General features: G+C 52.0%; 2 protein-coding genes across 2 annotated transcripts; one reads left to right on the forward strand and one right to left on the reverse strand.

Annotated features, from left to right (window-relative positions):
• Positions 1–201: 201 nt before the first annotated feature.
• GGA3 (golgi-associated, gamma adaptin ear containing, ARF binding protein 3) lies at positions 202–21,174 on the reverse strand. Its single transcript, XM_008566067.1, has 17 exons — positions 21,002–21,174; positions 8,578–8,662; positions 8,373–8,448; positions 6,918–7,016; positions 6,048–6,171; positions 5,717–5,820; positions 5,492–5,572; positions 4,958–5,095; positions 4,272–4,353; positions 4,052–4,168; positions 3,451–3,696; positions 2,990–3,060; positions 2,409–2,701; positions 1,964–2,190; positions 1,510–1,679; positions 1,204–1,314; positions 202–959 (listed from the first exon to the last, which is right to left on the reverse strand). Exons 1-17 carry the CDS (start codon positions 21,039–21,041, stop codon positions 849–851), a joined length of 2,175 nt encoding a protein of 724 aa, XP_008564289.1. The 5' UTR covers positions 21,042–21,174; the 3' UTR covers positions 202–848.
• MRPS7 (mitochondrial ribosomal protein S7) lies at positions 21,164–24,856 on the forward strand. Its single transcript, XM_008566066.1, has 5 exons — positions 21,164–21,440; positions 21,971–22,162; positions 22,280–22,343; positions 23,062–23,229; positions 24,184–24,856. The coding sequence occupies exons 1-5, from the start codon at positions 21,358–21,360 to the stop codon at positions 24,403–24,405; spliced, it is 729 nt and encodes a 242-aa protein (XP_008564288.1). The 5' UTR covers positions 21,164–21,357; the 3' UTR covers positions 24,406–24,856.

Below are 24,856 nucleotides of genomic sequence, written 5' to 3' on the forward strand. Positions count from 1 at the left end.
GGGGAGGCCATAGCAGGAAGAGGCAGAGGGTGGTGGGAGTCTCCTCCTCATCAGACTGTAAGAGGAGGACAGCACTTTATTTCATGCCAAGCAAGAGGTAGTCAATAAGATGGCCTGTCCCCATTGCAGGAGGCAGGCTTCTCCCAGAAAGCTCTGAGTGCCTGCTTTTGGAGGAGAAACACTGGTTTTCTTTCATTTTCTTTCATTTTCTTTCCCATCCCTAGTTCAAGTTGTCATGAGACCACATTCTGTTTCTACTAGGATGAGTCCCATGTCCTGCTATGTCCATAGGACACAGCCTGCCATCCACAGGGACAAGTGCACAACTCATCATTCAGTGGTCATTCCAGGATGCGGCTGCCCACAGAAGGCAGGGTTGGCGAATCTGCAGATAACAACTGGGCCACTGGGTTTGCCCCCATCACTGGAGGTGGCAGCAGGAACCTGCCAGCAGGGGAAGCACAGAGGCCTCCAAGCCGTGCCGTGGGTGGATGTGAGGACTTGGTCCTTGAGGGGGCAGATAATCTCTCTTTAGAGACCACCCCCCTGGGGCATCAGGGAATGCCATTAAGGAAAGGGAAAAACCTACCCCAAGCCTTGGGCCCGAGTTCCCAGAACAGTAGTGAAGTCAGGGGCCACTCCTCCCCACCCTGACGGTGTATGGCCACTTCAAGTCACACAGGTAGATAAAAACAGGTCCTTTTAGGGGTTGAAGGAGATTATCTCACAGCAGCAGCTTGGCTCCCAGCAGAAATGCCCAGGGCCCCTGTTCCACATCAGGACGTGGAGCGCTGACCGGAACTCCCTCTCTCGGGGCTTCAAAATGGAGATCACAGCGTCCTTTGAGGTCATAGGTTCCCCCACTGCTCCACAGGAGGGAACTGGTCCACCTCGCCCACCTCTGTGCTCAGCTGCTCCCCCAGGGTGAAGGTCAGCCTATACCGAAGCCGCACCTTCTCCTGTGACAGAGGACAGCAGGTGAGATCTAGCCCAGGTTGGCCCCCTCAATGGGATGTCCTCTGCTACCCTCTCATAGCCCTCTCTGTGTTAGAGAGCTGGTTGGTCCCTGTTCCCCCACCCATGTTCAGCCACTAGACAGCAGAGACATGTATTAATGCTGCAGGTCATGGCACTTCTGATTGGGGGGCTGTTCCTAAGGACCTAATTGGTAGTGGCTGGGCCCCTGGGTTCTACCCTGCTCACCTTCAGTGGATTGGCCAGCAGCATGACCTGAGTGATGGCTGCAGGTGGCTGGATGGGGCTGAATGGAGAGAGATCTGTCCCAGAGGGTGGCTGCAATTTCACTTTCATTGACTAAAGGTAAGAGAGGAGAAGCTCCTTTGAAGAGAGATGGCAAATGCCCCTGAGATGGAGCTTGGTCTGGTCCCAGTGGACACATACATGCTGCCATCTGCTGGCCACAGAGGCCCCCACCCAGTGGGCTCAAGAGAAAGGAAATGGCAGCCCTAGAGGCCCTGGGGGGTGGGGTGGTGGTAGTGGTGGTAGTACCTTGGGCACTGCGGCCTGCAGCACAATGCTCTTGACAGGCAGGGGGGCCGTATTGAGCATGGACACGACGACCACCAGCACATCAGGCCGTCCTGGTGGACACTCCTTGGCAAAGTGGAAGAGGACGCGGAAGCCGTGTCTATCATAGGCTGTCACAGGGAGGGCACTGCCTGCAAGGAGGAGAGGCATGTGAGCATGGGGGAGAGAGCCAAACACACTCCACAAAGCCCCGGTGGTGCCTGCTGCAGCTGTGTGTGGCCCTGGCTCCCTAAGGAGTCTGGGAAAGGCTCTCTGTCAGGAGGAGCCTAAGGTCACACTGCTGTGAAGGCCAGGACAGCAGCCAAGCGCCTGCTTGGCTCTAAGGGATGCCTGCAAGGAGCACCTACATCCATCCATTGTACACCCTACAATAAGGTCTCCACCTCCCTTCCCCCCTCAAGCCTCCAGCACCTACTAGGCTTGATTGATTCCAGGGGCACGTGGACACTGGCCAGGGAGAGCTCGGGCCCCTTCATGGGGCTGCCCTGGGACTGGAAGGCCGGTGGCTGGAAGAGAGGGCTGCTGGGCCCCGTGGAGAAGGGCAGGAGAGGCCTGGACGGGATGGTGGTGGTGGGGATCAGAGGGGGGGCAGTAGCCCCAGGGGAGAAGTGGGAGGAGGCAGGTTTCACCAAGCCCGAGGTCCTGGCAGGCAAGGAAGGAGGACAGAAGGCAAGTCAGAAACAGACCGGAGCTGCTGGGCCCACCCCTCAGCAAGGCCCCAGGCCAGAGATGGCTCCCAGTCACCCCCCACCCCCAGCTTCCAGCCAGAATGATGGGACCAAAAGGACCTTCGAAGGCCATCACTGGTTCCACCACACCCAGGCCCAACCCTCAGCAACCCCACTTTTCCCACTCATTACACTTTGGCCTCCTCCAGAAGCTGATCGAGGGCATCCAGATGGTGCAAGGTGCTGCCACCCAATGCTGAGCCATGGTACCCAGGGGCTGCAGGCCCAGCTTCTGGGGCCACAGCTGAGGCCAGTCCTGTTGAGAACGATAAGGAGCCCACACAAGGGGCAGGAATGCTGGCAGGGACCACAGAAGCTGGAAAGGGAGGCGGCAGGGGAGCTTGGGAGTTGCTCGAGGTGGGGGCTGAGGAGCAGCTGGCAGCAGTCCCCGGCTTGGGGAAGAAGTCCAGGTCGGCCTGTTCACTCTACGGGCAATGGAAAAGGGCAGGTGAGCGAAGGGTGGGAGGGGTCGCAGCTCTCCCCCTGCTGGCCCTCTTCCACCAGGGGCAGTGGAGATGTGCCCTGTTGCTGGCACCAGCTGCACCTGCTGCCCCCCAAGGCCAGGGCCAGGCCCACGGAGGCACCCAGTGTTCCCAGCCGCACTGGCAGTGCTCTGGAGGGTAAGGACAGCCCAGGCTCCCGCAAACCGCAGATGAGACTAGTTCAGTGAAGACGCTGGAGCCCTCAGTGGCATCACCATCACTGTGACCTACCTGGAACAGGTGCCACTGGCTATTGGCAGCTGAATCTTTGGGAAGAGCACTAGGGGCTGGGTCAGTGAGGCCTGAGAACACAGAAGAAAACTCAATAAGAGGCTCTGGGCTTGGGCAGCCCCACCTGGGGAAGTGTCTCTTGACAAGCAGTGTCTCAGTGGGTGAAGGGGCAGGGAGGTGTTCTCCAGGCAGCCTCCAGAGAGAAATGGATCCCCTCCAGTACTTATTTGCAGAGGCGAACAGAGCAAGACTGAGTCCCCCTTGTCCACCCTGGAGTCCATCACCAAGACTACCCCAGTGACCTGGAGGGACAATGAACTTGACTGACTCTCCCTACAATTGAGGCCTCTTTGCCCACACTTAATAAGCACACCAAGCACCCCTGGGGCCTCCTGATTCCACATGGCCTTCCTTCAAGGCCCCACCGGAGAAGCCCCTTACGGCCTCCCTCTAGGACATACCCAAGCAGAGCAGCTCCTCGTCCAGCAAGGAGAGAGTGTTGCTTGTGCAGTTGGGCCCTGGGGGGGCCTCGGCCTGGCTGGATGAGCAGCTGCGTGGAGGGCCAGAGGTGTGGGGGGGTGGGGGGAGGACAGGGATGCCTGAGGAGGGTGGGGCAGATGCTGGCACCAACACTGGGGACGAACTGTTGGGTGCATCCAACTCAGCAAGGTCAATGAGAGCGCCTGGGTTACTGGAGAGGTGGTTTCCTGGATGGGTCAACAGGAGAATGGGAATAATTAGGGTCATTCTAGTGGCTATGCAGCAGGAGGCAGGACCCTGGGCACAGTGACTAACACACCAGCCTCTGGCTTAATCCAATGGCATTTCTGCCAGGGGACACTGAAAAGCAATCTGGAGAAGGCAGGTAGGGAAATCCCCATCCACATCTCCTGGCCTCGGGGAAGGTGGAGGCCCACTTGGAATGGTTCAGAATCCCCCAGGCCTTGTGGGATGCCATGCTGGTCAACCTGTACCTGGCACGACCACTGTGACCCATGGCTTTGTGGTGGGGAATTGGGGCTGGACTGGAGGTATCCAGAATGGGAAACCAGAACATCTTACCTTCAGAGTCAGGCATGGGTGAGGTGGCCACCTCACCATTGACGACCTGCCCTTCAATAATGGTTTTATAAGAGTTGATGACCCGGGAGAGGTTGTCACTGGCCTGTAGGATGTCCCCTACGGTAGAAAAGAGACTCTTCACTCCTGCCTATGACAACTCCCACACACCTGCCCAATTTCCTGGCTCATCTTTGCCAGCCACTCTTCCCTTTTAACTTACCCAAACTGTTGTCATTGTCCTCTGTCTCACTGGCCAGTTTAAATAACGTCCGCCTCTTATTCTCACACCGATCAAAGAGCTCCTGAAAGAGAGCGGACATAAAAAGCACAACTACAATGGCTCCTAGAGATCATGAGTCAGCGTTCACACCCAGAAGATGACAGAGCTCCCCTCAGTAGCACGATCAGTAACTGGCAGAGCACAGTCAGAGCTCACGACTTCCTGCCGCCGGCCTCCACCACACCACATCCTCAAAGATGTTTGTGAAGACAGTAAGTAGCTAGGATGGATGAAGGGAGGTAAGTCCCTTCCTGCATATGCCTCAGAATTCAAAATATCGACTGGACCACGGCCTGGGCCACATCAGCATCAAGGTCACAGGGAAGCCTGTTTGGATGTCCCTGAGGCAGTAAGGAAAGGCGGAGACCCAGGCTGAGCACCAAAGGCACAGTCCCTGGAGTCAAAGAAATGGGTTTACATCCAGCGCTTCCATCCTGGGCAAGTTCGCCAATCTCGTGTGTAAAGTAGGAGCACCACCCTTTCTGTACCAGGCTGCTGTGCACGGGAATAAGTCTGTGAACCCCAAGTACGTGGCCCAGTGCCTTGAGCACTGCGGGTAGTCAGCAGATGCAGTGCCGCTCCTGCAGAGCAGAGCAGCGCGGGCCAGCTCTCTAAAGGCAGCCTACCTTCATGAGCTCTCGGTCCCCCTCCGAGGAGTCCTCCTGGCTGTAGTGCAGCAGCATCTCGTTGAGCAGTTTCACGTTGTTGTTAACCTCCTCTAAAGTGTGCAGACGCTTGGTCACTTTCTGGATCCGCGCCTCATCCTGGCCCATCAGAGAAGATCAAGGAAAGAGTGAGCTCAACAAGACTGTTCTCCTGCTTCCACCAGGTGAGGATCACACCTTTTCCCGCAAAACCAGAGCAGAGGCTGAGCCCGCGGAGGCTTCTTTCAGTGCATGGTTCCTGGGAACCACAGGCTGGGACCCAATCTAAAGTTCTTCTTTCACAGTGACATTCCCCCACCCCAGCTGAGGACCCACCCACTCTCCCTCCTATCCTATTCTCTCCAGGAAGCCTCAGTATCTTCCTTCCTTTCTCAGCCTCTCCAGGTGAGGGCTGGCAACGGGCAGAAGAAAACAGGCCTAACACCCAGGGCAAAAGAGACTTCTGCTTTGTGGTCCTGGCCTCCCCCGCATGCCCGAGGACCAGGGTCCACTCACTTCCTTCACCATGGACTTGATGAGCTTGTTGGCCTCTTGCAGGTCATCTGGGTTTTTGCTTTTCAGCAGCTTGGCTAAAAGCTGGAAGAGAGTATTGAAGGTGAAGGGAAGGGTAACACCCCCAACCCCACCTGGGGAGACCAGAGAAACTGGAACAAAACCACACTTGCCCCCACTGCTGCCACCTCTCACCCAAGGAAATCTCAGGCCCAGGATGTTTTTTACCTTGGATTTCTCCTCATCATCAAAAACGGGGTTTTTGGGACGAGGTGGTGGAGAGGGGATCAGCGTTGGGTCCACAGGGATCAGCGGGTCAGACTGCACTATGCCTGAAAGGGACAAAAGGGGCAGAGAGTATGCTTAGGCGCAGCGTCCTCATCACCGCACACATCCTTCTGATCAAGGCCTGCAAGTGGAGTATGGCACTGGGCAGACTGCTACACGTTGTTCCATTGCAACCCCAGCTGGGCCGTGCTCTGGGGACAAGTACCACTCTCCTCCTTGCCTTGGCCAGCCTTGCAGGGCTGCCAGGAGGCTGAGGGAAGTCGATACGTACCCTGCCTCTTCAACATATGGTAGGCATCTTTGATCTTTGCTTCTTCCGGCAGGGCCATCGTCCAGCTATAAAGCAGCTCGATAACCTTGGTCTTCACTTTTTCAGACACCCTGTCCCCGAAGTACTGAGGGGCAAAAGGAAATGGGAGAACCTAGTGACTGCAGTTTGGAGGCAGGGAACATGTGAGGCTCTCTTTACAGCAGTGACATGGGTGCTCACTGGTTATGGTCCTCCAGCCTACGCAGGGCCAGCGTGGGGTGAGGTGTATGTGAGAAGGAGTCGGGGAGGGAAGGGCCTGCCTTGTGGCATGGCTGCGGCTCTCTGGGTACAGTCTGTGGTTAGGCAGGGGCCAGGAGCTCCTCACTGCATTTCCATGTGCAAGCTGCCCAGAAACACAACTGCATTTTGTCTTGAAGGAGTTCATGAGGTCTCCAGCATGAAAAATTGTTCCCTCTGCTCTAAGTGGGTACCCAGAGCCACGTAGCACTAGCATGCAACAGAACCTGGCCAGCTGAGCAACTAAGTAATGAGGGAGGCTGGCTCCCTGTACCCACATAAGACCGGCCCAAACGCCCACACCTGCTGGGTGCTAGGAGCCAACTCCTGAGCTACACGGGCCCTCTACCCAGGCATGCCCATGGCCACTGCTGCATTGCCTGTCACAATGAGTCAGGGAGCCCCTCAGGGAAGGCAGTCTGTCCCTGTGGCCTGTTCGGTCAGCCCATTAGCTCCAGGGCCTAGCTCTCTAAGGACAGGACACGGAGAATCTCAGCTTCACGGAGATGTTGGTTGGGCAGTGAAGGCCAGTAAGATGGGAGATGGGAAGGAACATAAAAGTCCCAAGAAGTGAGAAAACTGCTGCTGACTGACCTTTGGAGAGACGACTTTGATTAACTCATTCAAAAAACGGAACTTCCCTACTTCGTTATGAAATCTCCTCCCACAGTTCTTCATACATGCTTCCAGCACCTGTAGCCACACAGAGGAGGGGCACTCAGGGAGGGCAGGCTCTGGGCTGGGCCTGGTACCACAAAACCTTGGTCCCAGACAGTGCAGATAATCGTTCCCAGATAAAGGAACTCGCCACAAAAAGTGGTGTGCACTGCCCCATGGATAAGGTTAAGCAACAGGATTACTCACACCCCACGCCCCTCAAAGTGCAAACCTCTGCTGGGGAAGCTACGCAGGGACTAATTAAAAAACACTGAGACCCAGAACCCAAGACAGCTTGGATGCCAGACCAGACAGGTACCTTCCTTAAAGTTTCTGTCCTTGGATTTTACAGACGAGGAAACCGAGGCCCAGGAATATAAAGTTTCTTTGACTTGGGGCCCAGGGGTCTTTCCACAGCTGACCAACTTTTGGAGGGTGAGCGTAGTAGGGGGAGATAATGTTTAAGTCCTGTTATCTTCAATTTAGATTACACGACATTTTCCCTCCCCTGACCCACACTGAGTTCTCTAATACACACTTTCCTGTGCCACCTGTGGCCCCAGGCACCTGCACAGTCTATACTGAGCAGTACACCACACCAGAGCACTCTTTCTGGGCTTCTAGTTTTTTAAAACAGGATTTCTCAACTGCTGACATTTGGGGCTATTCTTTGATGTGAGGGGCTGTCCTGTGTATTCTTGGCTGTTTAGCAGCATCCCTGGCCACTACCCGCCTCTACCCGCTAGATGCAAGTAGCACCCCACCTCCTGATGTGTGACAACTAAAGATGTCTCCAGACACTGCCAAATGTCCCCTGGGGGGTAAAATCCCCCCTGTTGAAAATCGCTGTTTTAATAAAGTCTTAGCTGTACAGCGAGCATGACGGAGGAGGGCACATCAACCATCTAAGCACCATTTCTTCTGTCTTTCCAGGACCTGAATGAAGTCGGGGGAGAACTCTGGATTCCTCTGAACTTGGCTGTTCTCTGCTTTAGAGGAGAGCCTGGAGGCACGCTAGTGCTGCCCACCACTCCACGTCTTGAATTCCTTCAGTCTGAACACACAGTAAGATCTGCCCCTGTGGCCTCGCCCTGTAGCTACAGCATGAACTGGACTGCATCTGGACTCCCTCCTTTAAGACCTCTGCCTCTCACACTAACCATGTGGCCATGCTGGCAGTGATGAGGCTTCAGTCTTCTCTGGAGCCTCAGTGCTGGCACAGTGGCACCCACATTTGTAGGATAACTGACAGCATGCCCTAGATATACCTAGATTGTATCAAGGCTTTTGGCCATGAGCCCTGAGAACCACCAAGAACCTAATAGGTGCCTGAGGAAAGGCCCAAGCAGGTGAAGACCCACTGCTTTCATCTCCAGAGAGTGAAGAACCTACCGTCAGGGCCTGGACCGCCTCCCATTCCTGCGGAGACTGGATCTTGTGGGCCAGCAGTCGGACTGCGATCTGTGGCCTAGGGAACAGGTAGACCACACTTTCAGTACTCTGAAACTGGGGCCATTGGGCTAGCCTTTCTTGGCCACAGTTTTTAGCTTTTCTAGCCAACTCTCTCTCACCTGCCCTTAACAGCATTGAGACTCACCCTTCAAGCTCTTTGTTGATCTGATCACAGAAGCCAATTATGTATTCCCAGTCCTCCTGGCGGTTAGAAGGATTGGTGGCTTTATCTTGTGACAGAACAAAGAGGACAGTTATTATGAGGAGGAGGGAGGACACAACGGAGGGTCTTCTTTACAATGTTTAGCCATTAAAAGTCTGCTTCCAAATTTCTTTTCTTTTTTTTTTTCCCCAAAAGATGACCGGTAAGGGGATCTTAACACTTGACTTGGTGTTGTCAGCACCACGCTCTCCCAAGTGAGTGAACCCGCCATCCCTATATAGGATCCAAACCCTTGGCCTTGGTGTTATCAGCACCACAGTCTCCCGAATGAGCCACAGGCCGGCCCTCCAAATTTATATTCTAATAGAAAAGCCTCGATAGTTCAATCAGGCAGCAGTCAAATACAAGTACTACTTTCTGTCCAGTCACAAATGAAAGAGAAAACAAATCCTCGGCCTTATGGAGCTTCGAGTAGATCAGGATCCAAAGGCTAAACACAAACAAACACAAATGACAAAAATGTTCATAAATAACTGTGTAAATATGCAAATATAACAAACATACATAACTCCAGCTATATAAAAATGAGCTAAGTGTTAAGCAAGTAGGGATGATCAAGAAGTGTTTCTTTTCTTTTCTTTTTTTTTTTTGTCCTTTTTGAGACCGGCCGCACCACGCTCAGCCAGTGAGTGCTGTGAGCGCACCGGTCATCCCTATATAGGATCCGAACCCGCGGCGGGAGCACTTCTGCGCTCCCAGTGCCGCACTCTCCCGAGTGCGCCACGGGCTCGGCCCAAGAAGTGTTTCTTGGAGAAACTAAAGTCAGGTTGAACTAGTTAAAAAATATACATACTTAGAAAATATGAGTATCGTCTACGCACCCTTCAGATATTTTTCGAGACCTACACTTCCTTCATGCTTTGTTTTTGATATTGCACATAAGGCTCATCACTGTCAAGCCAGCAACATTTAATGAGCCCCTACTAAGCTCTGATCATTGTGCAGTCTATCCCTGGAATTCCAAAAACAGAATCTCAGTTTGAGTATTCAGCACCCTCAAGTTTAAATCGTCTTCCACGATCAAGCACAAAGACAAGGTTGGAGAGTTCTCAGAGGGTCATTGAGGATTTAAAATCCAGGTGCTAAAGAAGCGTCCCAGGCTCCAGAACTGGGGCGGTGTCGGGACAGGGCTTCAGCCACAACCTCCTGATATCTGCGCCCCACCCAACACGACCAAGCCACTGCTGCAAGCCCTCTGGTCTCCCCTGCAGGAATGAGGGGGGTGCCACAGGCCTCAACCCCTCACCCCCCTCCTTCCTCCTCCCACCCTATTTCCTTCCCCTGTCCTCTTTCCCCCTCCCCCTCGACTGCTCCGCAACATCACAGAATGTAAAAAAATAATATTAATAAACTTAAAAATAAAATTAAATCCAGGCGCTAAATGCAAATTTCTCTGATATCTTGTTTGGGCCTTCCTCTCTGTCACCCCCAGAACCCGTGCTCAGAGGATGGCCCAGCTGAGGGTGGTTAAATGGTTTCCTATCTCTGGTTCAGATATGGAGTCTGCCTCTTCCAGAGGGCATTTGCAAGCTGTTTGCTAAATTTAGGACTTAAGATTGAGAAAACAAATAGAAGGTGAAGACGCACATCCTTTAAAGCACCCATGTTCCTTCTGCAGATTTCCATAGGGCCAAAAGCAGAGCGACAGAGCCCCTCATGAGAAAGGAGCTGTCAGAAGTTCCTGAGTTCTGATTTCTCGTGACTGTGGGTGTTTTCTTAACTAAAAATCACTAGCTGGATGACCAAATCCTATCAGGGACTCCAGTCCTTCCAGCAGGAACAGGGATCTGGGGCTCTTAGCAGATGCCTCCTGGAGGCAGAGGGAACACCCGCAGGGCCCAGTCCATACTGCTTCCCAAGTCAGGGCTGGGCCTGCTTGGCAGTGTTTCTGCTCTGGGTGCAAGGGGAAGATTGAGATGGTTTAGGTTTGTGTTTAGAGAAAAAGAAGGTATCTGTCCTCAATCTAGAAAGAGAATTAGCAGGCCCTTCAAAATGTTAAGCTTGAAGGGAAAAGGGAGATTAATTTAATCAAGGGTGGTGGCCACTTAGAAAGAAATGCCCGGCAATCCTGCATTCATTGCCTCAGTGACCTACTAGTGATCACCTTCCAGGGAAAACAGGAGTCTCCTACCAGGTGGCTGAAATCTTCTCAGGCGTTAGTGTAGCTTTGTTACTAATCCCTATCATTTGAGATGCTTAAAGTTCTCACATGATATCAAGAAGCTGTAGGATACAAAAATAAGATGGTCTGGGGAGAGCCATACCCACCCCCAATGCTATTATCATTTTGAGAACAGTCGCATACCTCGTAGTAGAAAAAAAAAATTAGCTAGCTCACTTCCAGTGCTCACAACAGCAAAAGTATCTGCCAAATACAGAGTAGAATGTGCCCACCCTCCTCCACCCCAAACATAAGCCAAAGGTATCAACCAAATATTTTCTACCTGAGCCTCTTATACTTCTTAAGTATTTCTGCTTCCGAGAACACTCCACCCACTTTTCACTTGTGTGAACTTCTCCAGAATCCCACTTTCTTTCACCTTGATCAACCTTTCTACAGCAAATCTGCAGAGAGCTCTCTGCCTACATGCGGGCACAAAAAGCCCTGGTTTTAGCAATGGTCAGTCCCACTTCGGAGTATCTACTACAGCTCTCCAGCTAGCTCAGAAGGCAGACCTCAATCACCCACAGGAACTGAAAGAAACTTCTAGGGACAATTCTGGATGACTCTCTCCATCGGCCCACTGCCTCTCCCAGCAGGTGCACACACACAACCTTCCACCCACTTGACCTTCTCCTTCGTCTGGCACCAGAGGTGACACCAGAGCCTCCCCTGCAGACCGTGCCTTCTAGACTGCCCCTCTGGGCTCTGCTCGGACTCACAGTTTCTATTTTGGGGTCTCTATTATAAGCCTCATTCTCTTCTGTTTCTGTGCCTCTAGATTTCCTGTTCTCATTTTTCCTGTTCTCATTCCATTGCTAGTCCAGACTCTTGTGGGAACTTCAAATGTAATTTAGGGTAGGAAACAGCAGCACTGGCTGGCTACCCCATCCCAACATGGCTTGAACATTCCAGAGAAGGCAAGTTCTATGTGGCAAATGACTTAGAAATAAACAGAGACAAGAACATGGGCTGGAAAGGGAATCAAGAGTCAACTTTCAATGCTAAGTTTTTGAACCTTCAATGCTAGGGTTTTGAATCAAAGTTAGTCAACCACCAAGTCTTTGTTAAGTACCCACAGAAAATGAAGTAACAGCATGCTAGATCCTGGATGGACTACAGAAAAAGTACAAGATCAGTAGATCAAGATCCTATCAGTGGGACAGGATCCTATCAAGATCCTATCACTGCGAGGTTGTGCTCTCCTGGTGTTACGGAATGGACTTTGACAGAGAAGCGGTCGGCAATCAGAGGGTTGGAGAGTCAGGTATTGTATTACACTGGTGGGCCCAGACAAGCTAGCGCTTCAAAATCTGAGCCCCCAGTTTAACTTTTACAAGGCTTTTATAGGCAGACTCTTCCAGGTTTTAGGTTTCAGTTTCACAGCACTCACGAGGCTAATACAGCAGTAACTTTCGTTTCTCAGCATTTATAGCTATTGAGATAAGCAAGCACAGTTTACAGAAGCGGGAGTGCAGAGCAGGTGATTATCAGTAAAGCTGATACAATAAGCAGGTTCTGTTCTAAAGGCAAAACAAGCTACTGAAAGAATTAATTTTGAATTTTTCCAACATTTCCCCCCTTTGATGCTCTCTAAACATTGGAGTGAGCATCATCTTATTCGACATCACTTTTGGGGTCTAAGAGTAGTTTGAGGGAGGTGTAGTCCATTAGGGCTAGCAGATGACTGGCTGTTTTTTCTCAACCAAAGTTTCTGTGGTGGCACAGATGCTATGCATCAACAAAGGAAGTAGGCAGATACTTAACATGAACAAGACTATTAATGGCATCTGTGGAGACTCTCCTCAGATTTCCAGATAGTCAGGGTCAAGAACAATAGCAACTTAAAATCCATGCTTTGTGGGAGAAGGGAAGTATAGCCTGTCTGGGGACTCCTGGGCATACTAACAAGGATGATAATATGATTTACACAATGATAAGCAAGGCAAAGAAAAATATCATTAATCCTAAAATGATATCTAACAGTCTTGACAGGCAGATGGAGCAAAGAAAGGGTTAATTTAAAAGGCACGATTGCCACCATGAAATGCCTAAGAAACACCCTGTTGACAGGAAGTAAAGGAATGCTAGTAATAGCTTTTCTATTCTATTCCATCTTCTGGGCCAACTGATATCAGTTCTACGGCAAAAAGTAAGGCAAGCAATATAACAAAAACTAAAGGCAAGGGGTGACATGTGCTTATCATTTTATTAAAAGAAATCAGTGTAGGGCCAGCCCGTGGCTCACTCGGTAGAATGCGGTGCTGATAACACCAAGGCCACGGGTTCGGATCCTATATAGGGATGGCCGGTTTGCTCACTGGCTGAGCGTGGTGCTGACAACACCAAGCCAAGGGTTGACATCCCCTTACCGGTCATCTTTAAAAAAAAAAAAAAAGAAAGAAATCAGTGTATTTGTTATGTCCCTTGGTGGCAAAATCCTCAGGCTTCAGCTGTGCACAGGCTGGTTAGCTTCTGGTGTGACCAGAACAGGGTGGTGATGATTGGCAGGGAGTCTCTGGACGGGACCTTGAGCAGGTCAGAGGGGTCAGCCTTCACAGACCACGAGGTGGCTTCTTCAGGGGAAGTGGCCTGCTTCACCTGTGCATGATGGATCCAGGGGATTAAACCTGCAACTTCAACTGCAGTAGGGGTGGTTAGTACAACTACGTGTGGCTCTGTCATACACCAGACCCGTAACAAGCTAAGGGAAGCATATCTATCCAGGGTAGCCCTATCTCTTGGCAAAGCCTGTCTAACGTAGTCTTTAGGGTCCAGTTCATGTGTTCTACTTTTCCTGAGCTCTGTGGCCGGTGTGCTATGTGGAGCTTCCACAGTATTCCCAGCATTTTGGCCAGTCCTTGCACAACTTCTGCTACAAATGCTGGCCCATTATCCGATCCTATAGTCAGAAGGAGCCCATATCTTGGGACAGTTTCCCTTAAAAGGGCCTTCATGACCTCCCGGGCTTATTCAGAATGCATGGGCAGTGCCTCCATCCATCCGGTGAATGAACATATCATTATTAGCAAGTATTTGTAGCCTCTGCAGGATTTTACTTTGGTGAAGTACACTACCAGGTCCTTGAAGGGCAATGTCCCAACTGGCTGGACTCTGGAGGCTGGCCGGGGCCCTTGCTTGGCGTTTTGGATGCAGGTCAGGCATCGGGAGCTGACCTGGGCACAGGGGGAAGCCAATCTTGGTATGAAATAGTAGAGACTCAGTATGGTCTCCACGGCTGTTTTTCCGCAATGAGTCAGTTTGTGATACTTCAGGACAAGTCAGTGGGCCAATCATTGAGGAATCATTAGTCTGTGGTCTGGAAGCCTCTACCATCTTTCAGGGCATTTAATTCCACCTTCTTTTTCTGCCCAGACGGAGGGAAAGTCTCTATAAAGAAGCACTCTTAAGAGGTCTGATGGTCCTGTGTTTGAGTCTTCTTCGGCCTTGGTGTATAGGCGCCATTCCTCTTCCCTGGGCACTGTTACAGCCATCACTAAGGTCTTCTGGTTATTTAAGGTCAAATGGGTTGCCTCCCTGGGTGTGAAGGTTATTTGTGCCCCTAGTTTTCTCAGCAAATCTCTTCCTAGTAGGGGTACTGGACAGTTGGGAAAATATAGGAATTCAAGAGTCCCCCTCCCCCAGGGAGAGCACTAATTCATTCATGAGGGATCCACCCCCGTGACTCAATCAGTTTCCAACACTGCCACACTAGGGATCAAATTTCGACGAGTTTTAGAGGGGATAATACATACAAACTCCTTCAGGCTGCATTGACCATCCGCTGATTCTTGGCTACCTCGGGATCAAAAGGTGTGTAGACCTGGAAGGCTTCACACAGCCTTTCATAGAACCCTGGGTGGCTCATCTGGTTTCTGGGTCACCATGGTTGTTTTGAACAAGTTAGCGGGCTTTCTGGCCTCTGCTCTCAGCCCTTGGAGAAGGGCCTCCCTATATCGGCAGAGATGATTTCTCCCTTTTTCCTCATTGAAATCTCAGGTCGGCGCAGTGTCTGGTACAGCGTCTCTTGCCCAGTTTTCGGGATCCATGGCAACTGCGGGTGCCTGATGTTGTGACCATTGCCTAGCTCCAGTCAGGATGTGTTGCTGTTCCCTGGTGCTGAACAGGGTGAGGAGTAACTGATGACAGTCTTCCCAGGTGGGCTGATGGGTGAGGAAGAGACTGATAAGAGCCTGGGGTTTTTCTGAATATGATGGAGTATGCTGTTTCCAATTCAGGAGATCCATAATTGTGAAGGGTTGGTAGTAGAAGAGGGGGCACCCTGGCTGTACACTGCCATCTGGGTTGATCTGCTGTGGGTCTTGGGTCTCCCACAGGGGCATCTGGAGGGCTGGAACCTGTTGGGTGGAGCAAAGTCGCCTTCCCACTGGTTCAGGACTCTCTGGCGATGATGCTAGCGGGGCCAATGGAACCGAAGCCGGGGGGCTGTCTGGCAAGGGGTACCTGGGGCCAGGCATTCCTGAAGGAGTGGGGTACGGTGGAGGCAAGAGTTCTTCCTCTGGATCTCCTTGTAAGATGGGCTTAGGCTTTTGACCTGTTTGAGAAGGTTTTGGCTGTAACAACTGGGCCACTAGGACCTTACATTGTCCTTTGTGGACGAAGAACCAGACCCATGGGGCATCGCCTGGGCAATTTGGAGCCAAGAGTGTATATACGGGAACTGGTCTGGGTGGCCAGAATCCCATTACTACCTCGTAAACTGCTTGAACCTTTGGGAGGTCTAGGGTCCCTTCTGAAGGAAACCCAACCCCAAAGGTGGGCCATCTTAATTCACACAGGGTCCAGAGTTTCCCAGGGGTCATTTTAATTTCATACTCCCCAGAGTAGCCCTTTTGAAAGTTCCTTAACATGCATTTAAGGACAGTAGGTTTTTATATTTTTTAAAAGATGACCGATAAGGGGATCTTAACCCTTGACTTGGTGTTGTCAGCACCACGCTCTCCCAAGTGAGCTAACCGGCCATCCCTATATAGGGATCCAAACCCTTAGCCTTGGTGTTATCAGCACCACACTCTCCGAAGTGAGCCACGGGCTGGCCCTAGGACAGTAGGTTTTGAAGCACTTGTCCCCATACTTAATTCTATCCTCCCGTTCCTGTCTCAGGCATTTATATCCCAAATAGTGTTGGTGCAAGGATTGGAAGTTTCATTCAGATTACCAGTACTCAACTAAATGTCTAACCAAGCAAACAAAGAGAAAAGGGAGCAGTGGGGTCCAGTTTAATCTAGTCCCAATCGGCGGGGCCAACCCATTCCACCGACACAGTAACTGATAAAAGCAGTTTTCCCACTGCTGTCGGCACAAAGTAGAAAAGTACTGACTAGATTCAAATCAGAGAAATAAAGCGTAGCCAGGAGCCCTCCAGGGTGCACCTATACAGTAGTGGATACAATCCAACCAAACAGCATAAGAGAGCTCAGAAATTCAGAGAAAGGTAAAGAGAATTTTAGTGGCTTCCAGACCTCCGGTCATTTCGATGGCATGGGAATGAATTCCCACCATTCTCATGCATCCCCTGTCAGGGGAAACCTGCCCAAACAAGGTCTTCACAGTGTAGGACTGATCTTCCCACCTCTAGTTATCCAACAGGAAAAGCTGCTGCCAGCCAGAGGGAGCATGCTTCTCACAGGCTGAGAGGAATTTAAGTTGTAGTTGTCTGGTAGTCATTTTAAAGAGGAAGAAAAGAGAGTAAAAGAGAATAAAATATTGCCTTGTCAGAATTTACGCTGAAGACTCCAGGAGAGACTTACCAACAGCAGAGACATGGGAGCAAAATAGTCCCAGTGGCCACTTGCCTCTTGCAGCTAGTGTCTTCTCTGGTGCCCAAAGCTATCCAATTTTCACCAGTAATTAAATTAGGCTCTTGGATTCCAAGGTCATAGAAATGAACGATGTACCCAGCAGTAAAGCAAGCAATGCTTTACTAAGAGATAGACTTAAGCATAAGGGGGCTGGGCTCCCTTCTTAGTGGCTGAGTGGGGGCTTCACCCCTGGGGATGTATGGAACTCATCCATGGGGCGAGGAACTCTATGGCAGAACTGGCAATGGATTTCCCAGAGCAAACAATGTGAAAGGACATGTCACTCCTCGGGGCTCAAGTAAACGTCACCTAGGTCCAAAAAGAAGTGTTCGCTTCTCTTTCGGGGATGCTAGGGGGCACTCAGACATAAACAAAGGCTTTTCCCTCTGCTACGTGTGGGACCCCTCCCGGCTCCCTCCCTGCAGTGGAGGCGCAAACAAAGGGTAGGGAGCCCCCCTTTTCCTGAAGGAGAGGGATGATCACACAGGCCTGCCTGGCCTTGTCCCTCGAGACTTTAGGTCCATCTTGGCTAAGGTGCACCCATATAAACCCCAGGCCTGGTCCAGTCCACCAGGGACTGGAATCACCGTTATGCCGTACGTGACCACAGAACTGCAGATTAGAACCCACCTGGACACTGCAACTTGGAAGTCTTGGTGCCACAAATATCACACACTCACTCACCCACTCAGAGGTTAAACATTTCCCTCCCCCAAACCCTGACCTGAGCTGAACAAAAGGACCCTGCCACAGGGTCCCAACCAGATGGACCTTACTACAAGGTCTGGCAGAAACGCTCAGGGACCAATTGGGCTCTCAAGGAGACCCTTCTGGGAGGTGAGGTAATCAAGCTCCCCTTCTGCCTGGAGGTGGGCCTGTACTGAACTGACGGGGGAGGGTGCCTACCTGTCCTGCAGAAGGCATTTGGGGAAGGGGGGAGGTTCTGGCTGGTCCTTCCCTCTGCTGAGTCTGGTCAGGCAGGTGCTCCCGCAGACTGGCGAGGTCCTGACAAAATGGCCGGGTGGCACCTCCTCAGTCCTCCATGGCATTGCCGATCCACTGGGTTGCCCTGCCCAGACCAGTGGCTCAAGGAGCCAGTCCAAATCACTTCCCAGCCAATGCGCCAACAATGTTATGGAACGGACTTTGACAGAGAAGCGGTCGGCACTCAGAGGGTTGGAGAGTCAGGTATTTTATTACGCTGGCAGGCCCGCTAGCACTTCAAAATCTGAGCCCCAAGTTTAGGTTTTACAAGGCTTTTATAGGCAGACTCTTCTGGATTGTAGGTTTCAGTTTCTCAGCACTCACAAGGCTAATACAGCAGTAACTTTTGTTTCTCAGCATTTATGTACCCATTTCAATAAGCAAGCACAGTTTACACAAGTGGGAGTGCAGAGCCGTTGTTTATCAGTAAAGCTGATAAGCAGGTTCTGTTTTAAAGGCAAAACAAGATACTGAAAGAATTAATTCTGAATTTTTTCAACACTGGTTCAACACATGAGAAAAAACAAGCAGTATGGGCCGGCCCGGTGGCGCACTGGAGAGTGCGCCGCTTGGGAGGGTGGCGGCGCTCCCGCCGAGGGTTCGGATCCCATGTGGAGACCGGGTCCCGCCCACTGACTGAGCGCGGTGCGGGAGCAATGCCGAGGGTTGCGATCCGTTGCTGGTCACGAAAAAAAACAAAAAGGAAAAAAAAAAAAAAACAAGCAGTATGGGCCGGCCCGGTGGCGCACTGGAGAGTGCGCCGCTTGGGAGGGTGGCGGCGCTCCCGCCGAGGGTTCGGATCCCATGTGGAGACCGGTTCCCGCTCACTGACTGAGCGCGGTGCGGGAGCAATGCCGAGGGTTGCGATCCCGTTGCCAGTCCCGGTCCGGTACGGGCGCGACACCGAGGGTTGCGATCCCGTTGCCGGTCCCGGTCCGGTACGGGCGCGACACCGAGGGTTGCGATCCCGTTGCCGGTCCCGGTCCGGTACGGGCGCGACACCGAGGGTTGCGATCCCGTTGCCGGTCCCGGTCCGGTACGGGCGCGACACCGAGGGTTGCGATCCCGTTACCGGTCCCGGTCCGGTACGGGCGCGACACCGAGGGTTGCGATCCGTTGCTGGTCACGAAAAAAGACAAAAAGGAAAAAAAAAAAAAAAAAACAAGCAGTATGGGCCGGCCCGGTGGCGCACTGGAGAGTGCGCCGCTGGGGAGGGGGGCGGCGCTCCCGCCGAGGGTTCGGATCCCATGTGGAGACCGGTTCCCGCTCACTGACTGAGCGCGGTGCGGGAGCAATGCCGAGGGTTGCGATCCCGTTGCCAGTCCCGGTCCGGTACGGGCGCGACACCGAGGGTTGCGATCCCGTTGCCGGTCCCGGTCCGGTACGGGCGCGACACCGAGGGTTGCGATCCGTTGCTGGTCACGAAAAAAGACAAAAAGGAAAAAAAAAAAAAAAAAAAAACAAGCAGTACATAAAACAAGACAGTATATAATTATAAGTGCTAATGTGGTACAGAAATGAATCTTAAAAACAAACTCACTTCTTCCTGACTTCCCTATTTCTACAAATGGTTTCATCTTTCAAAAGCCCCTTTTGCCCCCACCCCCAGGAGCCCAGGTTTGAAACTCCACCATTAACTACTACTTCTCTCTCCTCACCATTCTTATCAGTCCTGTTGTCCCTTCTGTCTTTTTTGGCAGCTGGCCAATACAGGGATCTGAACCCATGACCTTGGTGTTACTAGCACCACTCTCCCAAGTTCAGTGTCTTTTAAAATCCCTCTCTTCCCTTCTTATCCCTGACCCCACCCCACCTCCTTCTCACCTGTTTCCAGAACTTCTGTTCTAATCCATCCTATGTAAAGCCCCTGTATATATCCTCCTAAAACACTGATTCACTGATTTCATCAGTGGAATGGCGACCTGATAACTGTAGAAATGTAAACTTCTTCGGCTGGCATTCAAGACTTTCCAGAATTTGGTCCTAACTTCCTAACTTTATTCTCTCCCATTGCCCCAGGGAACTTCCTGCCTTAACCAGCCAAACACCTCCGTTACTGTGTGCCCCAAACAGGTCTGCTCCCTCTACATCACCATGTAGTGTTTTCTTAGCCAACTTTTCCCATTCTTGAACTATTCCACTGTGGTTCAGTGGATAGTTGGGTGGTTCAGGACAAGTGTTTTGACTGGAGTCAGAGTGTCCTCTTTTTGTGAAATTGTGGCAGTAGTACCTGATTTGCTAGAATACTTGGAAAACGAATTTATTGAATGAATGTAGAGCACTTTGAGCTCCTTAGAGAACAGTTCCATATATACAGAAGGCTTTGTGACCTGCCTGCACCTGCAGATTTTACAAATGTAATCTTTCTCCCTTTTGGGATGTGTTCCCCTTTAGACCTAGGTTCAACTCCTGCAGGGAGTTTCTTATTAAGAAAGGTCAGGCAATTGGAGGAAACAACCATCACCTCCAAGAGCCAGGAGGCTCTACTGAACAAGAGGCCCCAGCACAAGGCAGCACCTTCGTTATTTATTTATTTATATATATTTTTAGTTCCTAGGCATCTTACCTGGCTTCACCCTGTCCAATTTTTCTCTCCATTTAAAAAGGCCTCCAGGTCCCCTAATTAACCCTTCGCAGAGTGCTGCCTGCTAACAAGGTTAACCCACATTTCCTTCGTAGCAATATGAATTGAAGACTCCAGCAATATGCCGCTATAATCACAGCCTCCAGACTGTGCTCCTCAGCTTTACTCAAAGTAGGTTATCAACGAACGACTCGTCAGGATGTTCGTGTGCATGTGAGGGGGTCCCCAGCACCGATTTAAGCATGCTTCGGTCACTGCAGGAACAAGGGAGAGCTCTGCTGTCTATCGTTGCTGCCTGCGGAAAGTTACTCTCACTCAAGCATCCTGCCTGAACGAAGCGGTCACTTCCCGACTACACGGTCACGATTCTGAAGCTGCCGGGCGTGTGTACGGTGGGCAGCACCCACCACTCCCGGCGCCGCAACCCAAACCCGGAGCTTCTCCCTTCGACAGGGACTGGGGCGCAGGGGGTCCCGGAGTTCCCGCCGGGCGCGGCGCCACCACGATCTCCCCAAAGCGCCGATGCGTGTCAGCCCGAAGAACTTGGCTGTCGCTCACCCCGAGCCTGCGGGGCCGCGACAGGACCCCGCGCTCACGCCGCCGCAGCGCAAGGAGCGGGGGTCAGGGCGCCCTGCTCGGGAAGGGGCGTGACCGCCGAGTGCTCGAGACTCGGGCGAGGCCAGACGCGGGCTGCCAGGCGGCGCCGCCCCGCGGAGCCCGGGGAGGGGACGTGGGGGCGAGGAGAGGGGCGGCTCAGCGGCCCGAGGGCAGGCAGAAACGGCAACGGCTACTCACTCAGCCAGGACTCCAGGGTCTCCCCTTCCGCCTCCGCCATATTGCAGCCTCCCGGGCCGGCCCTGCGGCCTCAAACCTCGCGAGAGTCTGTGAGAGACGAGTCGGGGCGGGGCCTGCATGGGGTCCTGAGGGGAGCGAGCGCGGCCACCGAGTGTCGCGCCGGACTGCAACGGATATTGGGAGAACGAGTGGTTCCTTTTAGCTCTTCCCTTTGGGCCTCGGCATGAGGGACTCTAGCTCCCGGATCAATGGGCTGAAACGCAGATCTAGGACCCAGTGGAGATTTTAACCCGTCTCGCGTCACTCGCTCAGGCGCGCCGAGGGCAGTCCTGGCGGGGTCCTCGTAGCCTGCCAAGATGGCCGCCGCCACAGTCGGGGCTGCGCGAGGGTGGTCGGGCCTGACGCCGGGTGTACGGCGTGCTGTCTTGCGGCTTCCCGGGTGAGAGAGTGGAGGGCAGCTGGGGGCGCCGCTTGGGTCTTCACGGAGGGACCTGCGAGGAAGGAAAAGGGCCACAGGAAGGCTGCGCGGGACCTCGGACAGAGCACTGCCCGGAGGGCCGGGATATCTGGAATCAAGCCTTCCAACTAGCTGCGTGACCTTGGGCCAAACTGAAGGCTTAGGGACGGCCCCTCGCGTGAGGGGCCGGGCCGATCTAGGGACCTAAAAGTGCTGCCCTGCTAAAGAGCTCAGGCGGGGATCGCCTACGTGTTGGGAGGTTGAGGAGAGATGCATAGGCGGGGAGTCTGTCCTTACCATTAGCACTGGACAAAGAGGAGACTCTCCTGAGCTGGTTAGGAAGGTCTTCCTACCTCATGGGACACGAACCAAAGTGATTGTGGTTCAGGCCTAGCTAGCGGTCTCCGCGCCCCTCTCCCTCGTGGCGAGTGGGCAAGCATGCCTATTGTTAAGTCAAGCATATCCACGTGTGGAGTCAGCTTTTGCCCGCCTCCTGCTCTTCCCCCTCCCAGGCTAACGCACGTGAGGTGGAGCCGCTATGGTCCTGAATATAGGGATCCCGTGATCGACAAGGAACATTACCGCAAGCCTGTGGCTGAGCTCACTGAGGACGAGAAGTATGATCAGGACCTGAAGAAGACTCAGCTTATTAAAGCTGCTCCAGCGACGAGAACAAGCTCTGTGTTTGAAGACCCAGTGATCAGGTTAGAGGGAAACAAACGTTATTGCTGCATGGACTGGGACTGTCTCAGGGAGGGTCTACGGTGAGGATTCTGTGATACAGCTTTGGAAAGCTAAACATGCTGCTTTTCTCTTTGAAGTAAATTCATCAACATGATGATGAAAGGAGGAAACAAAATACTGGCCAGATCTCTGATGACACAGGTAAACAGTACCTTTCTACTGTCCTCTTTTTTCCCTGTAGCTTTGTACTTGGTTCTTTCAGTTTAGTTTTTCTTTGTTTTGGCAGCTGGCTGGTAAGGTACAGGGATCCGAACCCTTGATTTGGTGTTATAACACCAAGTTCTGACCAACTGAGCAAACCGGCCTCAGTTTAGTTTAAGAGAGAAGGAACACCAATGTCCAGAGTTCAGTCCTTGTACCGGCCAACTTAAATAAATAGGTAGATAGAAAAATGAGAATGGATTCCTAGACTTGTCATTAAACTTAACTTCCCTGATCTGGGTGGTTGATACAGATGTGAAGAAAAAAAATTAACTTCCCGCGTGTGTGGGGGTGGGAGTTTTTTTTGTGGGGGGGCGGCTGGCCGAATTGGGTATCCGAACCCCTGATCTTGGTGTAACAAGGTTGCGCGCTAACCAACTGAGCTGACTGGCCAGCCTTGCTGGGGGCTTTAATGAGTTAGTGTCTGCAGCAGTCAACAACTGCCATCTCCGCGCCCGCCCCAGATCACAAATCTCAGCCCACTCTTTCTGTCGTAGTCTAGCAAAGGGGGAGGCACTTAAAAACTTTGTCTTGGATATGCTAGGGAGCTGCACTGCTGCAGAAGGACCAGACGATGGGAGTAAAGGGCAAGGTACTAGCTGAGCTGAGTAAACCCTTTGGAGCCTGAGGCAGCTTCTTCTACTGCATCCTTTTGCAGACTCTGGAAGCTGTGAAAAGGAAGCAGTTTGAGAAGTACCATGCTGCTTCTGCAGAGGAACAGGCAACCATCGAACGCAACCCCTACACCATCTTCCACCAAGCTCTGAAAAACTGTGAGCCTGTGATCGGGCTGGTACCCATCCTCAAGGGTGGCCATTTCTACCAGGTGATGGTCAGGCAAGAAAGCAGGGCTGCCCACATGGGAAATAAGATGGGGGTGCTTAGGGGAGGGAGGGCCCAGAGTTGGACAAGATGGATATCTCTCCAGAGACTGGGGATTGTCAGGACCTATTCATCTGAGTCCGGTAGGGTAAAAATCACAGGCAGAAGATGGAAAAAAAGGAAAAGAAGTATCTAAATGACATTTTCTGGGAAACTATTTCCCTCCCCTTCTTCTGTCCACCATCCTGTGTGTCTTAAACTGGAAACTTGTCATGGTGAGGGACTATGTTTGTTATATCTTATCTTTACTCATTTTGGGGGAGGGTTTTTTGGTGGCTGGCCAGTATGGGGATCCAAACCCTTGACATTGGTGTTATAACACCGTACTCTAACTGAGCTAATTGGCCAGCCCTATATCCTGTCTTTATATGCAAGTGTCGGTCATAGTGCTTTACCCATAACTGATGCTTTATTACCGTTTGTTGGACTGAACTAGGTGTCTCTGTCATAACATTTAATGATATTTCATTGTCATAGTGGGTTTTCTTGTCTTCTTTTTCAGTATAAACTCCTTTAGGGCAGGGACTTTCTCATTAATGCCTACATCTCTAGCATGGTACCTGGCACATAGAGGGCCTGGCAAATGATTCTTGGACAGAGGATCTTGTTTTTAGGCACCCATGGTCTGAGGTGGCTAAGTCACCCCAGCTAACGGGGCTTTTCCCAGTTGGTGCTTGTATCAATTTGGCAGAACCTCCATTTAGGAGGAAAAGAGGTCAGTGCTTCATGAACGTTTGCAGAATGAATGCCTCTTACGCCTGCTGCGCTGAAGTCACCCAAAGCTGAGGGAAGCTCTCCTTCGGAACCTTACTAGGGCTGGTCCAGAGAGAACATGCAGCCACTCGGTAGCGCTCTGGCAGGCCCTTGGACCAACTTGCCCATGTCCTGTCTCACCCAGGTCCCTGTGCCCCTAGCTGACCGACGTCGCCGCTTCCTGGCCATGAAGTGGATGATTACTGAGTGCCGGGAGAAGAAGCACCGGCGGACGCTAATGCCAGAGAAGCTGTCACACGAGCTGCTGGAGGCTTTTCACAACCAGGGCCCTGTGATCAAGAGGAAGCACGATATGCACAAGATGGCCGAGGCCAACCGTGCCCTGGCCCACTACCGCTGGTGGTAGAGGGAGCGGAGAGGTTCCCGGAGCCCAGGCCCTCTTCCACAGGAAACAGTGTGAGCCGCTGCCATGCTGAGAAATACCTGTGGGTTACGGACGTAGTTCTTTTCTGAGGGTGGACAGGCCTCACAAGAAGGATGCAGCAGCATGTTTACTGCCCATTAATCTTTCTTCCTTTGGGGCTAGAACTTGTTCTCCCTCCCCATCTCCTTATAAAGAGGAAACATATTGACTTGGGGATTTCCTTCAAGAAACTCAGGGCCCAGTTTTCTCTTCCCTCAGATTGGGGTGGACCTTCGGATGATAAGAAAGGAAGCAGGTTTAGTATCAGAAACGATTTATTAGAAAATTCTCACACTGAACTGCTGTAGCATGTGATCTAGTACTAGCATTCATTAAAACTGGAGGAAATACACTCCTTTCCAAAGTGGTCCTTGTATAAAACGTATAAAAAAGA

Source organism: Galeopterus variegatus, unplaced genomic scaffold, assembly GCF_000696425.1.
Source record: "Galeopterus variegatus unplaced genomic scaffold, G_variegatus-3.0.2 Scaffold219, whole genome shotgun sequence".
NCBI classification, from domain to species: Eukaryota; Metazoa; Chordata; class Mammalia; order Dermoptera; family Cynocephalidae; genus Galeopterus; species Galeopterus variegatus.